At 44.9% G+C, this 21,536-nt stretch overlaps 1 protein-coding gene across 4 annotated transcripts in view; it reads left to right on the top strand.

Moving 5' to 3' along the window:
- Nucleotides 1-3,779: 3,779 nt before the first annotated feature.
- The window catches only part of TTLL11 (tubulin tyrosine ligase like 11), a 230,512-nt gene continuing 212,755 nt past the window's right edge, over nucleotides 3,780-21,536 (top strand). For 3 of the 4 annotated variants that reach the window (XM_045082349.1, XM_045082348.1, XM_045082351.1), the window contains exon 1: nucleotides 3,813-4,410. In XM_045082349.1, the coding sequence (XP_044938284.1) occupies nucleotides 3,961-4,410 (450 nt within the window). In that variant the 5' untranslated portion in view covers nucleotides 3,813-3,960. Of the gene's footprint in view, nucleotides 4,411-21,536 lie in introns of all 4 variants that reach the window. The other variant, XM_045082352.1, reaches the window with a different exon arrangement.

The raw sequence follows: 21,536 nt of genomic DNA, 5'->3' as shown, positions 1-21,536 counted from the left end.
ACAGTGCCTGAGGCAGAGAGGTTTACTCCTGGCAATACAGTACCATGGAAAGTTGCATCTGCCTTTATGATTCATGCCAGAAATCTTGAGAAATGGGACGGATTTCTGGGTCTAAGGATGTGAAGAGCCCCAAGGTTGATACAGTTTACCCAAATTCGAGAGGCAAATTGCAACCAAGATCTCGTGCCTCCAGCACCACAGCTGTTCTCATTTGTCTCTATATTCTTCTAGGCTCTGTTTGCGCAGAACACGTCTCAGCGTTGTAATTACAATGCTTGCACTCGCTGGCTTCATGTTACATCATCAACATTTTCCTAAACGTCTGGTGCTGTCATTGACAGCATTTGCCCCCTTTTGCTTAACTATTTCCTTATTGTGGACTATCTGAGTTTTCTTTTCCATTCATTCATTCATTCATTTATTCATTCATTCAGGAAGCAGTTCTGCCAGGCACCAGACTAGGCCCAAGGGTAGAGTGGTCAGTAAGAATGACATGCTCCTTACTGCGGGCACTTGGGCTCTGGCCAGCAAGAGAGGCCACTACAAACAAGCAAACAAGCGAGACTCCCACTGTAAGCTGTGGTGAGTGCTGGGAAGGAAAAGGAGGGAACTACGGGAGGGATCCACTTTGTGACATATTTTTATATTTTTGAGAGGTCGTCCGGGTGCCTCATTCTAACCTGCTACTTGCTCCTTGGCAGCTGTAACTGAGGCTTCTCTTTGAGGAGTTGCTTTTGGGGTTGGATTTTTCCACTAACACAGTTTCATGAGGAGTCAGAGCTCATGGAAGTGTTCGGAGATCTGACAATGAAATCCAGTGGGCCTTCTTTCCTGTTCTCCCTCCCTCTAAGGCTAGCGTTTCAACCAGTGTGGTCCCAAAGAGACTTGCAATTAGCCACTGCTCAAATCTACATGTGCTGTGCGTTTTCCTTACCCCCTTCCCAGTATAGGACTCCCAGTATAGCCCTGGGAGCCTTTGAACCAATTGTCAAAGGCGCCCCCTTCCAGAGGACAAAACCTCAATGACTGAGGCTTGGGGGTGCAGAGCACAAGTTGGATTTCAGCCCTTTTGAGGCTCCTTGAATCACCTGCATGACTGCACATGGCAGCCGTGCCCACAGCCTCTGGAATGCCAACCCCACGTACTTTCTATCTCTCTGATTGTCACTCCATCATGACAATGTATTTCATCTCTTATAGGAAGTCTTATCTAGCTTTTCAGTTCACAGTAAATTTTCCATTCCTTGAACTCCTGAATAATTTTTTTACTCCTTGCCTTATTTGCACTTAATTGTACACTGCCTTCTGATTCTTCCTGTTTTTCTCACTTGCATCACTATTTCACCTGATGAGGGATGATTTAGATTGAGAAATCAGAGATGTCTCTGTAGATGTATCATTTATACTAAATGCTGAAGGAGAGGTCGGCAAGAGTTCTAGAGAAAGTGTTCTAGGCAGAGGGAAGGGCATGTGCAAAGGCCCTGAGGCAGAAGGTTTTTGAGATGCAAGGCCAAATGAATATGAGTATCTCTGCATGGAATGGACTTTACAGATTTGGGAAATGAAGTGGAAAACAACTATTAAAGTATGCATTCTCATTACTTTCTGAGGACCTCTTTGTTCTAACCCCTGGAAAGGACATATAGAGATGAATCAGACCAGGCTACACATGTTCCTTCTTAGACTAATGGAGGAGGCTAAGATGGTTTCTATGTAGTGTGACAGACAGTCCATGGTAGAGGGTTATCATGTATGTCAGTAGAGGGATAGAGAGAGTAACTATTTCTGTTTGTGGGCACTGAGGAAAGCTTATCCAAGATGGAGACATCTGAGTGAGATCTGATGTAGGGTGACCCATGGAGGCTGGTGCATGGTCCAGGCTAAAGGCTTGGACTGGAACAATGATAACAAGGATGGACAAGAGAGGAAAGAGGAGAGAGACATTTAAGTGTAAAACCTGTAAGACTTGGAGATGGACTGGTTTTAGGAGGCCAGGGAGAGGAATAAGTTAAGGCGCTGCAATTTTGGCATGGATGACTGAAGAAAGGCGGTACCTCTCGATGAGATCGGGGATGGAGGAGGAGAGACAGCATTTGAGGAGGGTGGTAGGTTGGTGGAGAGACATTGGGGGACGGCGAGGGCTTTTCTTTGGTACCACGGACAGCTCCAAGGATCTCCCCGAGTTGACTTGACATAGGCTAGATCAAATGGTTGACGCGAGATGCCTTAGCACCAGCAAAGGAGCTAATTTAATATACAGACTCCCAGTCCCACCCAAATATTCTGTGTCAAAATCTCTGGGGCTGGGGTTCAGGAAGGGATTCAGGAAGCTGCTTTCTAAATAAGCACCCCAGATAACTCAGATACAGGCTATACTTAAACACTGAAACAAACCACGGTGGCCGCCAGAAGAAGAGATGAGAGCGCCCTCTGCTGCTAAAAGGACGTTTGGACCTCTTGAGTTTATGACTGGTGCATTTTAAGGCAGTTTATTTAGGAAGGGAATCCCAAAGCCAAAACAAAGAAACAAGAGACCAGGGGATATGAGTGAGAAAGAGGGGCCACCTGTGTGCAGTTACAGTTAATGTCTTCAGTCTGGGGGTGCTGTTACACCTTCCCAACTGCATTCCCTTAAAAAAAAATGTGGCTCCCTAAGGCAAGAGGAGAGAGCCCTCTCCTTGGATTGGCTTTAAAAGTATATTTCATCCCAAGAGAAATGAAAGCAGGGACTTGAAAGGGTATTTGTGTACCCGTGCTCCTAAACATTATTCTCCACAGCCAACAGGTGGAAGCGATCCAAATGTCCATTGACGGATGAATGGGTAGAGAAAATGTGGTGGATTCATGAGCAAAACATTATCCAGTCTTAAAAAGGAAGGACATTCTGGGATATGCTACAACATGGATGAACCGTGAAGGCATTATGCTGAGTGAAATTAGCCAGACACAGAGGGACAAATATTGTATGATTCCACTTGTATGTAATGAGGTCCCTGGAGGAGTCAAATTCATGGAGAGAAAGTGGTGGTTACCAGGAGCTGGGGGGAGGAAGGATGGGGAGTTATGGCTTAATGAGTACAGAGTTCCATTTGGAGAAGGTGAAAAAGCTCCAGAAATGGGTCTTGGTGATGGTTTTTACACACTCATGTGAATTCACTTAATGCCATCGAAGGGCACGCCTAAAAAAAGGTTAAAATAGCAACTTTTATGTTTATTTTTCCACAATAAAAAAAGGGACATAATAAGAAAAGCGGTGTTAATGCCCTCCACTTTGACGGGGAATGCGTAGGGCTTCTCCACCCCATGCGGCGCTGAGAGCAGGGAAAGATGCCTCCCTTCTCCGTCTGGGGGCTCTCCCAGGACCAGCAGGTGCTTCTTTCAGCGGATACCTGCTCCCCCAGGGCCTGGACCGGTCCCGGCCAGCATCAGACTGAGGTGCTTCCAGATAGTGGAGTTCCCTCCCCGCAACGAGGTCCTGCCTCCTTCTTCCGAGGTTGTTATTCCAGCGACTGTGTAGCGGGGTGGGGGAAAGCGGGCCTCTTGTTTGAGATCCTCCGCAGCCCCCGGACTCAGGAGCCCCACAAGTGCCCCAAACCCTAGTAACCTCAATCTCATCTCTTGCCTCCAAATTCTGCGCCCTTAGATAACCAGCGCCGTCTTCCCGAGCCCGCGGTCCCAGGCGGCTTTCCGCCCTCTTCCAAGATGGCCGCCCGCGCCTCTGTGACAGGCCTGATCACGTGGGCGCCGCCGCCTATGAGGTCGCCGCGGCTCCGGCCGCGATTGTCCCTTCCCGGGCCCCGTCCCGAGGAGGTGCCCGCCCTTGTCAACCAAAGCCTGAGCGATCATGGCAACGGGCTTTGGCGGGGAGCGCGTGGCCGCGGCGGCAGTTTGGTCGCGGGCCGGGACGGCCGAGCGGCGGCGGCGGCGGTGGCACTGGCGCTGGTACCGGCCCTGAGCGCCATGCAGCGGGGCAGCTCCGAGAGGGAGTTGGCGGCCGGCTGGGAGGCGGAGGCGGTGGCCGTGGCCGAAGCGCCGGCGGCGGCTGCGGTGGCGGCGGCGGCGGAGCCGGTCGGCGTGGACTCGGGCGCGGCCGGGGAGCCGGAGCGCAAGGCGCCGGAGGAGCAGTCCAAGGAGCGCGCCCGGGCGCAGCCCCGCGCGGCCGAGGAGGGGGACGCCCTGGTGACCCCGCGGCCGCCGCCCACGCTGCCCCTGGCGAAGCCGCAGCCGGCGCGGGTGCGGGGCCTCTGCCCGCACCGGAAGCCCCGGAGCAAGGGCCGGGGCTGCCGGCGGAGCTCGGGCCGCTCGGCGGACGAATACTGCTCCCAGCGGCGGGTCACCGTGGACAGCTCCAAGGCCAGGACCTCCCTGGACGCCCTGAAGATCAGCATCCGCCAGCTCAAGTGGAAGGAGGTGAGGCCCGGCCCGGCCGCGTGGGCACGGGGGGAGGGTGGACTGTTCGTCCTCAGAGGACCTGTCACGGCCCAGGGCTAAGGGCTGAGGGCTGAGGGCTGAGCTCCTGTTGAGCACCAGGCTCCCAAGTGCTCATCCTTCAAGGCCTAGCCGCCAAAGTCACTTCCTCCCGAAGACTTGAAGCCCGCTCCGGGTCAAGTTAGTCACTCCTTCCCCTGGCTCCCCTAACACTACGGCTCTGGCTTCTAGCCATCAGCGCTCACCCGCCCCAGACGCCAGCACTCCCCTACATCGTAGATCTTAGCTTCTATGTCTGTCTCCTCCACCAGCTTTGGGTCTTCGGGGCCCGGGACCCTCTCTGTCACTTCATTCACGTTCTCATGGTACAGCACTTCCTGTGCGGCGGTTGAGGAGTTGGTACTTTGGAGGCAGACAGACTTAGGGTCTCAGCACACCCTGCCACTTAGGTATGCGACTTCGAGGAGCAAGTTGTTTCACCTCTTAAGCCTGTTTCCTTCTTATAAAGTGAAGCTAATAATCTGTCTCCTTTCAGCGTTAGAGGACTCTGCTTATTGTAGCGTGGCACAAGTGTGCAGTAAATGGTAACTCATCCCACCACCTTCTCCTCTCCCTCTTCCTCCATCGCTGTCACCGCCACCAGCATCATCATCCGGGCAGGACCTGTATTTTACATTCTAGGACTTGGCATATAGTGCGTGTCAGTAAGTGGTGGATGCCCGGGTGAGTGAAGGGATGGGTTATTCATCCCTGAACCCATTTTAGACCTGGCGGGGGCTGGGATGCAGCCCCAGTGACACAGAGGGGTGCCTGTTGCAGTTGGCTGACTGGGTACAGCCATTTGACTGAATTTTCAGCTTCTAAGGCTATTTAACAGGGTCCCAGGAGTGGCGGATTGTAATTTAGGGGAGACAAGTCTGGAGCCTTAGACTCAGATGGTCTGCTGATGGAATGGGCATCTTCAGCAGGCAACATGAAGATTCGGGTACTTAGCTCTATGCTTGGCTTATGGCAGACATTCAGGAATGGTTTTATGAAGTTGGAACACACAGAGGGATGGCCACAGAAAGGATCAATGAGGTCAGAAAGTTGGCGTCCCAACAGGAAGGAGTCATGTAGTTTGGAGGGAAGTCAAGATTCAGGTGGGAAAGGGTTAGCCATTGGGGGCATCTGACTTCCCATTCCCCGCTCTACTGGTGTCCCGGTCCCCAGGCTTGGGACTGGGGTTTCAGAGGACTTTCATGCCTAGGAAGCCTGCAAGGAGGGCTCCCTGTTCTGGGCAGGAGCCCAGGTCTGGGCCAGAGATAAGAGGGCCAGAACAACATGGAATTGGAGAACTTGTCAATGCCGTAGTCTTAATGAAAAAAGAATCCAGGGACTGAAACCAGGCCACAAGAACCAGGTGACGCTGACCGGCCCCACTTAGCTTAGCCCTGTGGGAGAGAGAGTCACGAAGCTGACTAGATCTTGAGAGATGCAGCCAGAAGGACTCAGAAACGAGCAGGCATACATGCCAGGTTCATGCACTCAGTCTGTGAGTGTTTGCCGTGGATGCCGGACCCTGGGAATCAAGGACCCTTAAGATATAACCTCTGCCTCCCGGACATTATAGTTCAGTAGGGATAAAACACAAGTAGAAAAACCCATTGCAGTGATTATAGCGTCTTTGCTCCTGCTTCTTGAAATGCTCTTTTCCCAGTTATCTGCATGGCTCACTCTGTCACTTTCCATGTCAGGGCAAACGCCACCTCCTCAGAGAAGCCTTCCCCTGTGATCCCTCCTCCAACCCTTACTCTTCTTTATTACGAACTCTACTCAACACTATATTGTATGTTGTTGTTTATTACCTGTTTCCATCATTAGAATGTAAGCTCCATGCGGGCAGGGGCTTTGTTTTATTTACTGCTGTATCCTCAGGTGCTTGGCGCATAGTAAGTGTTCAATAAATACTTGTTGAATGGATGAACACATGATGTGATGCGTGTCTCCCTGTCCCTTCTTAGAGCTTAGTAGGTGCTAGGGGAGAAGAAGAAGGCCATACCAAGAAGAGCTTCCTGGAGGAGAGATGTAAGCTGAGTTCTGAGTGCCAAAAAGGAATGGGGAGTTAAGGAGGGGCTGTGGACTTTGTATCTCTGGTAGAGGGCATAGTATAGGCCCAGCTGAGGCACATTCGGGACTTTGCATATAGTTCAGTATGGTGGGATGTGCATGTTTAATGGTCTTTCCGTTTATCGACTCTGCTTGTTTGGCAAGTGAGTTCAGCTCTTTAGGCCTCTTCGTCTGCCTCTCTATCAAAGGGGGATAAGTTGGGCGAGATAAGTGGTTCCTGGGCTCTCCTGTGACAGCCACATAATGGTCATGTTCATCTACACGAGGCCCTTGCATGGGTGGACCCTGTGTAGGGGGCAGTTTCCAGGCACCACCTGTAACTGCCCCCTCCACCCCAACCCTGCCTTTCCCTTCTCACTCAGAGAGACACTGGCCTGCAGGTGGAGTTTCTCCTTCTGGTAGATTTTAAAACAAATTCACTCACCACAATAGGACTTTACTATTCGACGTGTGATTATTCACTTAATGTCCCTCTTCCTTATGAGTCTGTGAGGTCCTGGTCCTCCTGGGAGGGCGGGAGTGGTGTTTGACTTAGCACACGCTGTAGATGTTTGATAAATATTCACCAAATGATGCTACTTGTCTCAGAGCTCATATTTCATCCTGATACCCTAGAATGTGGAGTTTCAAAAGTACTGGAGTGGGTAAACTTGAAGTTCCTTCCAGCTTTAAGCTATGACAATGGTATTTTTAGTACCTACTGTAAAATTGAAAAGATGACTAGTAATGTATATAAAGCAGGTACTAACAAAGTAAAGACACTACTTCTCTAGGCCTCAGTTTCCCCATCTGTTACAGGGGTGATGGTGGACAAGATCACCTGTAACGTTCAGCACTGATGTTCTAGGAGCAGACATATCTCCACCGGGAGCTGGGACGTGAGGGATTGAATGGCGTCCCTTGAATGCTGGGCTGTAGCTGTGGGATTTGGGACACCCACCCAGCTGGCTGGCTTTGGCAGGGGTGAGCGGGCAGTCCAGGTAGGAAATAAGATCATGAACACCAACCAGGGTAAAAATATTTCCTTCGTGAGTGTACAGTGAGGGGCCACACCACACGGTCCACTTAGCACGGCATCACGTAGCCAGCGTGTGAATTCAACACGTGCCTGGTTACAGGACACGGTCTCCCTTCCTCCTTCACTTTTATTACACATACATTTAACAACAATGATTGTGAATGTCAGCGACTATGATGACCCCTTACGTAACTCTTAGCCTGCACCAGGTACTCTTCTAAGTGCTTAATGTATCTACAGTGATCTGATTTTCCCAACAACCCAATAAAGGGCCTCATTGTCTCTATTTTTCGGAAGAGGAAGTTGAAGTACACAGAGGGTAACTTATCCAAGGTCATGTGGCTGATCAGTGGTGGAGCTAGCATTCGAAACAGACACTCCTTTGGAAACTAGCCTTCAGTTCTGGATACTTCTCTCTGTTTCCTACTGGATCTCTGTCTGCAGACCCTGGGTTGGAGTTCCAGATCTAGATGTGAATGGGAATCACTCCTTGCCCTCCAGCAGCAGGGACAGACATGCACACAATGGCAGTCCAGTCTGGGTGTTGAATGGGGGTAAAGGCCATTCCACACGGAGTAGGAAAAAAGGCAAGGAGCACAGATCAGCTTTCGTATGCAGAATGGGAAGATAGCAGCATAGAGAGCATGTGGGAGAGCCCGAGGCATGAAGAAGGAGCCAGATCACGGAGGACATTGGAGGCCACACCAAGAGGCTTGTGCTTCTGCCTGAATATGGTTACAGGATCTTTGCCATATATAGACTCCGCTTCTCTTGCCCACTCTCTCAGCCCCACACCAACTCTCCGAGGACTCTGTTTTCAGTTCTAGCCAGTCTGGTCTGGTCTGATCCAACTGTGTCTGCAATGTTGAATTTGCCTCTCAAAGGAGAAGTCACAAACGTTAGCTCTGTGAACTTAATAGATAAGGTGAGAGTTTATTTGAGAATAGCTAAATCAGGTTTATGGAGTCACTATTGAAGCTGCCACATGAAAGAGACAGATGGTTCCTGGCTCATGGTGGATGCTCAGTAAATATGTGGGGACTTGTGTGGTCCTCTTCCAATTGTGTGAGTCTCTCTCCCCATCCCCTGTGTATCCTTCTGCGGTTTTGACACCCTCAGTAAAGAAACCTTAAGGGAAAGACACCAAGGAGAGCAGATGCCACTATTGTTACGAGCTGCCCTCCCTGGAGATGTAGGTTGTGTATATGTACGCAGTGGTGCCATGGACACCGGCTCGCTGATGGGAACGAGGGCGCTGAGAGATCCAACAGAAGGATCTTTGTTGACAATAGCTTGCGTAAGCGCCTGTCCCAAGATCTATTACAGTGGGAGCTCTTTTTTTCAGAGACCCCAAATCATGAGTTGTTTTTTGAACCTTATCCAACCTTCCTTCGAATATGTACACACTAATTATATTGTCCTATTTATAACTTATAGAATATTACTGTTTATTAAACATTGGTTACTGTTTACGAAATATCTGTTATGTGCCAGGCATTGTGCTGAGTGTCTTATGTTCATTAAAAATTGTATCAGACATTTACTGTGGATTGTTTTATGTAATCCTCACAGCAAACCCCTGAAGTAGATCCTATTATCACTTCCGAATTACAGATGAGGAAACCGAGGCTTAGGAAGAGGTTGGCGCAGGGCTAGCCCAAGGCCACAGGTAACAAGTGGCAAAACCATCTAGGGCCTGTGCCTGGAACTGGTCAATAATCCTATGCTGTCTTCTTTGCTAATCCTTGGCTAAAATCCACCCTACCGGGGGTTACTCTATTATTATTAGTCCCCGATAATGCTTGAAGACACTGAGGTGAGCACAGCAACTAAGAAGGAGAATCAGGGTTCAAACAGTGGTCTGTCTTGTTCCAAAGCACACTTGTCAGTGTGTTTTATAATTCTCCACTCGTTAACCCTCCCATTTGTCTGACTCATAACTCTCAAATGACAGTGGAGTCGCTCAGATCCAGGAGAGCGGTATTGCAAGTAGGACGTAAAATAAAACACGTTGACATCTATCTTTGGTGCCTGCACCTTCCAAATCCTGTCTGTTGCTGCCCACAGACTGAGAAGCAACTTGGGTGCCGTTTGACTAGCTGAGTAGCCTGTCTCCTCTGTGGAATGTGATCCTGCTCTATGAATCACTGCATCTCATTCCTTCTGGAAGAAGGTGGAGTATAAAATGAAAAACTGGAGAGTTAAATCTTCCCTCCCTTTCTCATCTCCAGGATGGTCATTGCAATTTACATTCCATTTTTTGAAAACAGCATTGCATGTAAGAACGGTTTATATCCCATTCATCACATGCTCTCCTTTCAATAGACATGCGGTTTTTCCTTTGCCCGTTGAGCTTGTCAGGCCATAAAAATCACTTCTCACTAGCCGCTGTTTGAACAACATGGTATGCGCAATAGCTTCACGAATCCACACTAACACCTCAAACAGTCCTTCAAAGAACAAGTTCTAGGGGCTCATGCTCAAGTTCAATGACTAGTACAAATTCAAATTCTGGGTTTGTTTTTTTTTTAGCTGATAATTGCTAGAGCTGTTTCCCATGTTATGTAAACGTACCCTCTGTTGTAAATAGCCTCAATTTTGATAGCTTCTGGATTCTGGGTTTGTATCAGCAGACGTCAACTGCAAAAATTCAATCATACGTATTCTTTTTCTTTTAATTCTATTCTTTGAAAAGGACATATTATCGTAGTAACTGCCCACTCGTTTAGTGCCTTCTCTAGAGGGGAAGTGTTGTGTCTTGGAGCTAGCATGGGCTTTGGATTCAGACTGTTGGGTTAAAATCCCAGCTACTGGGGCGCCTGAGTGGCTCAGTGGGTTAAGCCTCTGCCTTCAGCTCGGGTCGTGATCTCTGGGTCCTGGGATTGAGCCCTGCATGGGGCTCTCTGCTCGGCAGGGAGCCTGCTTCCCCCTCTCTCTGCCTGACTCTCTGCCTACTTGTGATCTCTCTCTCTCTCTCAAATAAATAAACAACATCTTAAAAAATAAATAAATAAATAAATAAAATCCCTGCTACTAATGACTAATGTGACCTAACTGATCATGTAGTAAATATAGAATCTGAGTCTCAATTTCTTGACCTGTAACAAGTCAAGTGACACCTACCTTGCAGAATTTTTGTGAGATTAAATGAGGGAATGTATGTAAATTGCCTTAACTCACACTGTCAGTAGTTAGTAAATGTTAGCCATCTTTCTTCCTTTGAGCAATTACAGACATTGGTTGTTTGACCTACTTTTAAAAACTAGAAAAGAAACTACTGTAGATTTTAGTCTGTATATAGGTTACTGGTAAACCAGAACATCTATGACCAGCTCATTGGAATCATTTCATAAATAATTTGAGACCGGGGCGCCTGGGTGGCTCAGTGGGTTAAGCCTCTGCCTTCAGCTCAGGTCATGATCTCAGGGTTCTGGGATCGAGCCCCACATCAGGCTCTCTGCTCAGCGGGGAGCCTGCTTCCTCCTCTCTCTCTGCCTGCTTGTGATCTCTGTCTGTCAAATAAATAAATAAAACCTTTTAAAAAAAATAAATAATTTGAGACCAACTCTGTGCCAGACGATATTTGGGCTTTGGGATATAACAAATAACAAAGCACACACAGATCTCTGAGGATAAGGAACAGTAACATTTTAAATGAATGTCAATGTGATGTAGTCTAGATTTAAAATTTTTAAGATAACACAGACTTAAACTTTTTGAACCAATTATACTTTGAAGGCTTTGTGAATTTAACTGAAAAATTTAAAGGCTCCATTTTGAACCTGGTGCCTTCCTCATACTTTGGTGTATTAATTATCAAATACATCACTGTGGGAAGCTTATTGTAGCTATTTGAGTTCACAGGGAGGACTGAGGTTGTGTGTATGAATATACCCATTAGCCGGGTGGAGGAGACTTCCTGGGTTGATTTCTTGACTCCTGTCATCCCTACAGTCCTCCCCACTGACTCTGGAAAGACCGTAGCCAGACACGGGTTTGAGTCTTGACTCTGTGAGCCTGGACAGACAACTTGCTTCCCCTCTCTGAGCCAAAGGTTCTTCATCTCCAGGAATGAGCATCCCATACTTGGTAGGGCTGTAAGGAGGGTTAAATCAGAAAATCTTTAAAGTGCCTGGGTTTCCAGTAGGAATACCTGTTTGGCTTTCCCTCCAGTGAATTTCTGTGACATCTTCATTAAGTTTTATAACAAAAACTTGGAGGTGTGAACAGGCAAATAACCTTGCTTGCCCTTTCATTAGTTTTGAACTCCCCCCTTCCCATGGTTGCTGCGCTGCAGCCAAGTTAGGGCCCTCAGATGCCTCTGCAAAGATTAGTGTTTGGTGGAGAGCAGTCATCATGCTTCCCCATCCCAGATGGACTCCTGTCTCTCCTTTCACGTCACGTAAGTCGTGCCTTGCTGTAACAGCTGCCTTGGCTGCCATTTGTGCGCGCGTTTTTTCCCTGGGTGTGTTTGAACCATTATCTAGTAATTTTTAGAAATGTCTTTGTAAGTCCTAGCAGGCAGTTCTGATGACTCTTTCTCTAGCCCCATCTGCTTCTCTTGTCTTCTGAATAAAACCTCCTCATTCTTCATGGAGCTGGAAGAATAGGGCAGTTTTCCTCCTGTGCCCATCACCCTTATTCGGTAGACTGTCACTTTTCCAAAAAGTCCTTCTGTCCATCTGCCCAGAACTCTTATGTAGGACAGTTTTCCTATTTTGTTCTTTATGCTCATAGGGAGATTTTATTTCTCTTTGTGTCAAAACTGTGGTTTATTGGGATCTAAGAAAGCAACAATGGTCATTTTTCTGGACATCTAAGATTATTTATAAATAAGTTTGTTCAACCTCCAAAAACAATGTGTGGTTATAAAAAATATATACAGATCCCAAACCTCCACTCCTCACCCCATCCCCTTCCTTCTAACTCTTCTCCTTAAGAGGCAATGCCACTGTTACAGTTCGGTATGGATCTTTCCAGAATTTTTTCTTATTCCTGCATGTGTCAGGATAAGTAAATTGTGCTCTAGTAATAATCAACCACAATGTATCAGTGGCTTGATAACAACAGAAGTTTATTTCTTGCTCACACTCAGGGATTCAGTGCAGGTTGGTGGAGAGGGAGGCTTTCCGCATTTTGGTTATTCAGAGCCCCGCGCTTCCAGCTCGACGCCTGCTTCTCTGAGTCACCGAGGGGAATGTGCACTCTGTGTAAGACTTTTTCCCCAGAAGTGGCCGTGCTCACCTATCACTCAGCACAGCGTTACATGGCATGGCTAATTTCCCAGGGCTTGGGGATGTGTGGTCCTACCATGATGGCATAAATAGGATAATCAGAATATCCGGTGAGTGGTGCTAATGACCATCGCAAAAGGAATCATATGTAGAGTTGCAAGAGTTACATATAGAATATATAAATTTAAACACACATTATTTTAAATGCTGCAGTCAATATGTATAGTGTTTGGCAACTGCTTTTTTAGCAGGGACAACTTTCTCTGTTAGTAAGTGTAGGTTCATTTCATGTTTATAACAATCTAATAGTCCACGTTATGGATATACCATCATAAAATTTATTGATGGATATTGTGTCCACACTTTTCCCTTGCAATTTCAAAGAAAGGCACAGGGGACGTCGCTGTTCAGACAATTTAAGTGTTTATTTGTACAAATACTTCCGTAGGATAAATTCCTAGTGTTGGGTCCGACGGTGTATGCACTTTGTGTTTTGATGGTTACCGTCAAATGCCACCAGCAACGTTGAGAGTGCCTGTCTTGTCCCCTCCTGCAATGCCATCTCCTATTCATCTTCTAAATCTGAGCCCAATCGTTGGGTAAAAATGGGGTCTTCTGATTCACATTTCTCTACTTGTCAGTGAGGTTGGGTTTTCCGTATACTTACCAGTCCCTTGTACTACTTCTTCTGTGGAATGCCCAGATGTATTCTTTGTTCATTTATCTTCCCAGTCATTTATGTTTCTATTTTGCTTATATTGATGTTTTTCTTGTCGGTTTACAAATATTACAGATAATTACGTTTGGTCTCATATGCATGCTAAGCCTTTCCCCTGTTGATTATTTAAACATCTAATAGATAATCACTTGCCTTGCATAATCTACCTTATTCTAATTAAAAATTTTCTCCTTCCTATTCACTAAAAGCAGTCCTTTCTTATTATTGACTTGTTGGCCCAAGAGGGGAGAAAACACACAGAATTCTATCTTCAGATGCTATTAAACTTCTAATGGATTAACAGGCTGTGTGGACAACCTTAGAGTCTTAGATTTCTATGGAGCAAGATGGGTTTTTTTCTTTTTCTTAGAGAGGGAAGGGGGAAGGGGCAGAGCAAGAGAGAGGATCTTAAGCAGACTCCACGCCCAGTGCAGCACCCAATGTGGGGCTCGATCTCAGGACTCTGAGATCATGACCTGAGCCCAAACCAACTGAGCCACCCAGGCACCCCAGAGCTAGACGTTTTATGTGGAGCTTTTACATACATTTATCTAATTGACTTGAACTTTATGCAGTGAGTGTGGTAGACTTCCTTACTTCTATTTGGTAGGTGTCAGTATGGAATGGAGTTAGATTTGGGTTTGACTCCTCCCATTTATTAGTTCTGACACAGGGACCATCATACTTGTCTCATAGGCTGCTTGTCCCATTTGAGTAGCATATGTTTGATAGCATATATAACCTGCATGCCAGAGCCTCCACACAGTAAGTCCTGGTCCGGTTCAGCTTTCCCACCCTTCCGAGGTGTTAGGTGACATACAACTGAGAACTTGACGCTGGGTCTCCTGGCTCTCGGGCTGGGTCTTGTTCCAGTAACCACATTGGCCATCTAAATTGAGTATGATTTCCCAGCCTGCCTAGAATTGAATAAGACCATTGGAAATTACTTAATTATCTAAGTCATCAGTACAGGACTGGGCTTTGAGCCTGGCTGTTAGTTTCATTTAAAAAGCACATTGTTTAAAATACTAAAATTTTGGGGAAAAATTTGAAAAAAAATTTTAGTCCTACCAGAGATACAATGACTCTTTTCATTTTGAAGCATTTCATTCCAGCATTTCTTCAGCATAAGTTTCAGCTGATGTGGTCAATGTCAATGTTTTACAAAGCTGATATAGTGTTACTCTGTTAACATTAATGCCCATATTATAACTTAGACAGTTATAAAAACTTTCAGAAATGTCATCTTAATTGTTAAAAAAAATTTCATCCAGTGAGATTTATTCATTTATTAATTTTGATGTTAGTAAATGTTGAGACTGATTGCTCTCTGAAAAAATTTTCTGGAGTCCTTTCCCTACATTTTAAATTATTTTCTTAAACTTTGCAGAAGTGAAATATTTGGGTGAAAGGACATTTATCTCTTCAGTCTTCTGGAATGTATCACTGATTTTCTTTCCAAGAATTGTAGCAGTTTCTTCTTAACAGTATATGAGAGTAGCTGCTTTTGAAAGATGTAATGACAAATATTGGAGAGGAGAGTGAGCTAGGTGAATCTTTCCTCTATCTTTGCCAAACCTAGTTCTGATAATTTTTCCTAGTTCAGGGCAGGGCATTTTGATAGGGCTGTTTTTATGTAGCTATTATGTCTAAATTGAAAACAGTCACATCTTGGGCCATCTGGGTGGCTCAGCTGGTTAAGCAACTGCCTTCAACTCAGGTCATGATCCTGGAGCCCCGGGATCGAGTCCCACGTTGGGCTCCCAGCTCCATGGGGAGTCTGCTTCTCCCTCTGACCTTCTCCTCTCTCATGCTCTCTCTCTCTCTCACTCTCTCTCTCTCTCAAATAAATAAATAAAATCTTAAAAAAAAAAAAAAGAAAATAGTCACATCAGAATGTGGCTTTACCACTTTTAAATTTTCAAGTAATTTACTCAGTGGACATGCTTGATTTTCTCTCTACCTTTGTCCCTTTCCCCACATCTGGCTGCTGGATCTTCTTCCCATGGGTTAAGATTTAAGCATTTCACATTCAGTTGGGTAATGAAACTGTGGAAAGTTTCAATAGGTTATTTCTTTGTCTCTTAGGTTTTGTCAAAGTATCTCTGATGTGGAAAAAAAGGGACACATTAAAGATTGTATTAAAATGTCACGTGCCATCGTTAGTCATTTGGGGAATGAAAATCAAAACCCCAGTGAAATATGCTTTGTACCTACTAGGATGTCTGAAAAAGCAAATCATCAGTGTTGGTGAGGATGTGGAGAAATTGGGGCCCTCATACGCTCTTGGTGGGAATGTAAAACGGTGCAGGCACTTGACAAACAGTTTGGCAGGTCCTCAAAATGTTAAAGATAGAATTGCTACATCGCGCTTGTTTACTCCTGAGAGAAACGAACATGTATGTTCACTAAAAAACACTATGCTAAGTTCATAGTAGCATTATCCACAATAGGCAAAAAGCAGAAGCAACCAAATGTCCATGAGGTGATGGGTAAACCCAGTGTGGTCTGTCCACACGGTGGAATGTAATTTGGCCCTTAAGAGGAATGCACTGATACACGCCACAACATGGATGGGCCTTGAGAACATCTTCGGGGGAAGAAGCCAGCCACAGACAACCACACGTGGTGTGATTCCATTTATATGAAACTCTCAGAATAGAGAAATCTGTATGGAGAAAGTAGGTTAGTGGTTGCCTACGGCTTGGGGAGGCTTTTGATGGGGGAAGTTGGGAGCGACAGCTAGTACAGGATTTCCCTTTGGGATGACGGAAATGTCTTAATATTGGTTGTTTGATGGTTGCACAACTCCATGACTGTACTACACACTGTTGAGCTGCACACTTGACATGGGTGAAATGTGTGGTATGTGAACTGTGTTTCAGTAAAGATGCTGAGAAAAAGTACACGTGCTTATCCCGTCCTCGTCATTGAACAGTGCTTGGCTCCCAGGTAGTAATTGTAAATATGCCTCAGGAACGCAGGTCGGCCCGGTGCTGTGTGGCCTGTTACTGGTATGTCGACTCTTTGGACACCACATGAAGTGGACTCTGTCCTGGTGGCAGAGAGTAGTGGCAGCTGTAACGCCATCCCACACTTTCACTCTAAGAGTGAGTTTTGTTTTTTGAGGGGTAGATTTGAATATTTGCCTCAAGAATAAAGTTCAGACTCCTTAAAAGATCCATGGGAAGACTTCCACGACCTGAGATGCAGGGTAGCATGGACTTTGGAACCACCCAGACACGGGTTTGAAATAACTCACTGTGTAACCATGGGGACATTTTGCTCGGGACCTCAGTTTCTTTATTTATAGAACGGGCGTGATACAATGGTACCTCGTGGAGTTGTTTGTTGCCAGCATTAAAAAATATAATCAATGTATTCAGTCTATGATATTGGGTATACAGTAAAGACTCAGGTGAATATTTTTTAGTAATATCTGACACTAAACTTATCTATATTTCATGCATCCCATGCCTTGAACTTTATCTGCTACTAACACTGCACTGTGGGGGGTCTCTCGAGCCTTTATGCTGGGCCATTCCCCTTTACAGTGGTTATGTTTTCCCTTTTCCTTAGAATGTGCCCTTCCTTTCTTTGGCTGACTCTTACCCATCCTTCAAGGCTCAGCTCATGCCGCCTCTTTTCCATAAGTCTTCCTGACCCCCTCCACTCCCACACACCCTAGTCCAGGCTCAGTACCCTTGCTTACTCACTTATGGTGCTTTACATGGATCTCAATGTCATTAGTTTTTTCAAAGAAGCAACTTTTGGTTTATTGATAATCTCCATTCTATTTTTGTCTTCTATGTCATGGCTTTCTGCTCTTCATGATTTCCTTCCTTCTACTTTTGAGGTTTATTATGTTGTTCTATTTCTGACATTAAGTTAGATGCTTCGCCTATCTCTTTTCTAAGAAGACTACAGATTTGGGGCACCTTGGTGGCTCAGTCAGTAAAGCATGAGACTCTTGCTCTTTGGGGGCATGAGTTCAAGCCCCTTCTTGGGCATAAAGTTTACCTAAAAACAAAAACCCAAAAAACAAAGAAACAAACAACTACAAACTTACCTCTAAGTACCACTTTGGCTGTACAGTTTTGGTATGTAGCATTTAAAAAAAAAAAAAATCACCTTTTAGTTCTATGTAGTTTACATTTTTGTGAAGATTTTTTCCTTGGCCTGTGAGTTATTTAGCTTTATGGTTTTTTAAGGGTTTCTAAACTTATGAGATTTTTTCTGCTTATCTTTTTATTATTAATTTCTATCTTAATAACATGGTGGCTAAAGGATGTTCTTTCTTTCCTTTCTTTCTCTTGTTCTCTCTCCTTACTTGTTTTTTTCTGTTTTCCAGCTTTTGGCTTTATAGCTTTATAAATGGTTATGTTCTATTTGTTTTTGAAAAGAATCCATATCCTCTAGTTATTGAATGTAGTATTTTACATATGTATATCAGATTAGATTATGGATTGCATTATACAAATTTTATAGCCCTGTTAATTTTGTCTTACCATGGAAGAGTTTTATTAATGTTTCCCTCTATGATTATGGATTTCATATATATATATTTTTAAAGATTTTATTTATTTATTTGACAGAGGGAGATCACAAGTAGGCAGAGAGATAAGCAGACAGAGAGAGGAGGAAGCAGTCTCCCCGCTGAGCAGAGAGCCCGATATGGGGCTCGATCCCAGGACCCTGGGATCATGACCTGAGCCGAAGGCAGAGGCTTTAACCCACTGAGCCACCCAGGCGCCCCGGATTTCATATATTTTTAAATTGACTTTTCCTTTTCCCATTTCCCCCTGTACTAGTCTGGAAGTTATATATCTTATATTTTTTTTCTTCTAGTGGTAACCCTAGAAAATTTAATATGTGTATAACTAACTTCACAAAGTCTAAAGTTAGTATCTTTACTCTCCTCTTAACAACATAAGGATCTTAGGATATTTCACTTTGGTCACATCCCTCCTGACTTACCTGCTTTTGTTGTCCAATATATTAATTCTCTCTTACTTTATCCTTTTTTTTTTGAAATTTACAAATTAGACATTACTATCAGTTTCTACAAAGCCTTGGTGTATTTTAGATTTGCCCATATTTATTTGCTTTGTTTATTACACTCCACAACTCGGGCTTTCCTTCTAGGATCGTTTTCTCTCTCCTGAAAGGAATCTTTTAGAAGTTCCTTTGACAAGGGGCTATTTGTAATAAACTCTGTCAGTTTCTCTTTGTCCAAAATTACCTTCCTTTTGCCTTCATTCTTGAAAGATAGTGTTGCTGCACATACAGTGCTAAGGTGATATTATGTGATCTCAGCACTTTGAGAACATGCCACAGTTTACTCACTTCTATTTTTACTACTGAGAGGTCAGTTCTCCATTGGCTTTTTTTCTTTTGCTGGTGAAGTGTCTTTTTTTTCCTTCGGGCTGCTTTTAAAATCTTTTCTTTGTCTTCGATGTTGTTCGTGTCATTATGACTTCCTGGGTGAGGGTTTCTTTCTATTTATTCTGCTTGAGATTTGTTGGGACTCTTGTCTCTGAGGTTTGCTGTCCTTTATCAATTCTGGAAAATTCTCATCTGTTTTCTCCTTCAATATTGTCTCTTACCCATTGTTTCGCTACTCTCTTTCTGGGATTCTGATTTAGATATTTCTAGACCTTTCTTTTTTGACAGTAAGCTCATGTTCCTTGGGACTTTAATCTCCGATAATTCTCTGAGACCTAAATTTAAAGTGAAGATTTTTATCTTGTGCCCTTGTGGCTCAGAGGGCTCCATTAACCTAGAGCACTGAAAACTAAATTTTTGATCTTAGACTTTTAAGATTATAGGCACAGTATAAATTTTGACTCCAGACTTGCATGTGTTATGGTTAGGCATTCCAAAGGAAGGCTCTTTTCCTTTTCCCTGAGGAGCTTTTCTTCTGGTTCACCCCTGAGGATATGGCCTTGCAGAGAGCCTGGCTTGATCTGGGAGCTTCTAATCTGATGCTTGCCTTCCAGAGGTACTCAGGGGCCAGACCATTCCCTGTATACAGGGGAAAAGGGGATTTACACCTGCCTTTGAAAAACATCCCTCTGGACAATGGATCAGAGCTCCAGAGTGCAGACAAAGATAAGTTAGGATGCTGTCTTATACCTCAGGAAAGGCTATGCTACCTGGGACAGGATAGGGGTGGGTGGCAGGGCTATTGATTGAGATGGTCTCTCTCTTCCTCTAGTCTTTAGGGTAATCCAGTAGCAGCGAGCTTGTCTTATTCATCTTTGAGTTCTTCAGTGCCTGGCACAGAGAAGGCATTTGGCAATTGTTAACTGAATTGAACTGTGTAATCAGTAATGGTTCATGGGCTGTGTTTTTGGACTACCTTCAAAGAGACTATTTTCTTTAAAGGGAAGTGACATAAAGGGATTCCAGGCGGTGAACTCACCCTGTCGCTGGCATTGCAAAGCTCAAGCCAGAAATAGAGAACCAGCTGTTTGTAAGCCCATGCGAGTCTTCAGTTTTGGCTGGGTTTACTTTCCATGATAACAGAGCTTTCTTTAGCCTGTGCACTTGTTCCTTTCTTAAGGAACCTCGGGTCTATTTGAAGGCCTTGCCATCTTACTGGATTTTATGACACTTTCTCAGAAATTACTAAACTTTATGACTGTCTAGTCAGTTTGCAAAGATGTTCCTTTAATGGTTTGTGATAGCTGTGAAAACTTCTTACTCTTAAGACTTCTCAGAAAAGGGGTGCCTGGGTGGCTCAGTGGGTTAGAGCCTCTGCCTTCAGCTCAGGTCAGGTCATGATCCCACGGTCATGTGATCGAGTCCCACGTTGGGCTCTCTGCTCAGCAGGGAGCCTGCTTCCTCCTCTCTCTCTCTGCCTGCCTCTCTGCCTACTTGTATCTCTGTCAAATAAATAAACAAAATCTTAAAAAAAAAAAAAGTCTTCTCAGAAAAAATATTCTGTGTCTAGGGAACAGAGAGAGAGGAGAATGGTCCCCTCTGAGTGACAGGTTAATGAGCTTCAGCTGGTCACTGAGGAGGGTTGTTTAAAGACTTATGCAATACTATTCCTTTAGAATGTGCAGACGTATTTCTAGGAAGTACAGTGAAATAGATTGTACATACATGATTTTAAATCCTGTGGCCTTGAAGTTTTCCATTATTCATTCAACAAATACATGTTGTATGTCCACCATGCCCCAAGGCCTGCTCAAGGCAGTGGCAACAGAGACACAATTAGGGGTGCTTGGGTGGCTTAGTTGGTTAAATGTCTGACTCTTGATCTCAGCTCAGGTCTTGATCTCATGATCATGAGTTCAAGCCCTGTGGTGGGCTCCATGCTGGGTGTAGAGCCTACTTAAAAAATGGTGGGGGCGTGCATCTGGCTGGCTTAATCTGTTGAGTATCAGACTCTTGATTTCTGCTCAGGTCATGATCTCAGGGTTATGAGATCGGGCCTGCGTTGGGGGCTCTCTTGTGCTCTAAAAAAAAGAAAGACACAACTAGACACCATCCCTGTCCTTGAACAGGGCCGCTACTGGCCTATACCATCCTTTTGTGTGAATGAGAACAAGGTGCCCCCTCCTCAAGGAAAAAAATATTAAATTAGTCAATATATTAATTACATCTCAATAATGAATTTGTTAAAGCAAGTGGATTATTGATGATAAAAGTATTAGTTACTAGATAATATTTACATGGTATTATAACGAAATCCTTGTTGATTTCAACTTAAAATTCAGAAATATACTGGCATAAGAAACAAACACCAGCTGAATTGAACTGCAATATGGTTTTACTATTGCATTAATACCAATGAGGAATTTTTCAAAAAAAATGAAAAGTACTCATCAATTATACGTCAGTTATAAAAGCAGATCTGATAGAAACATAGTCTGTTTTAGATGTTATTAGATCAGTCGTCTTTTGGGGCACTTGGGTGGCTCAGTTGGTTAAGCGGCTGTCTTCAGCTTGGGCATGATCCCAGGGTCCTGGGATCAAACGAAGCATTGGGCTCCCTGCTTAATGGGGAGTCTGCTTCTCC

The sequence above is a fragment of the Mustela putorius genome, unplaced genomic scaffold (assembly GCF_011764305.1).
Source record: "Mustela putorius furo isolate JIRA1106 unplaced genomic scaffold, ASM1176430v1.1 tig00000596_pilon_pilon_pilon, whole genome shotgun sequence".
Classification (NCBI taxonomy): Eukaryota; Metazoa; Chordata; class Mammalia; order Carnivora; family Mustelidae; genus Mustela; species Mustela putorius.
Note: the sequence above shows the minus strand (reverse complement) of the source record. Positions and strands in the feature narration are given on the sequence as shown.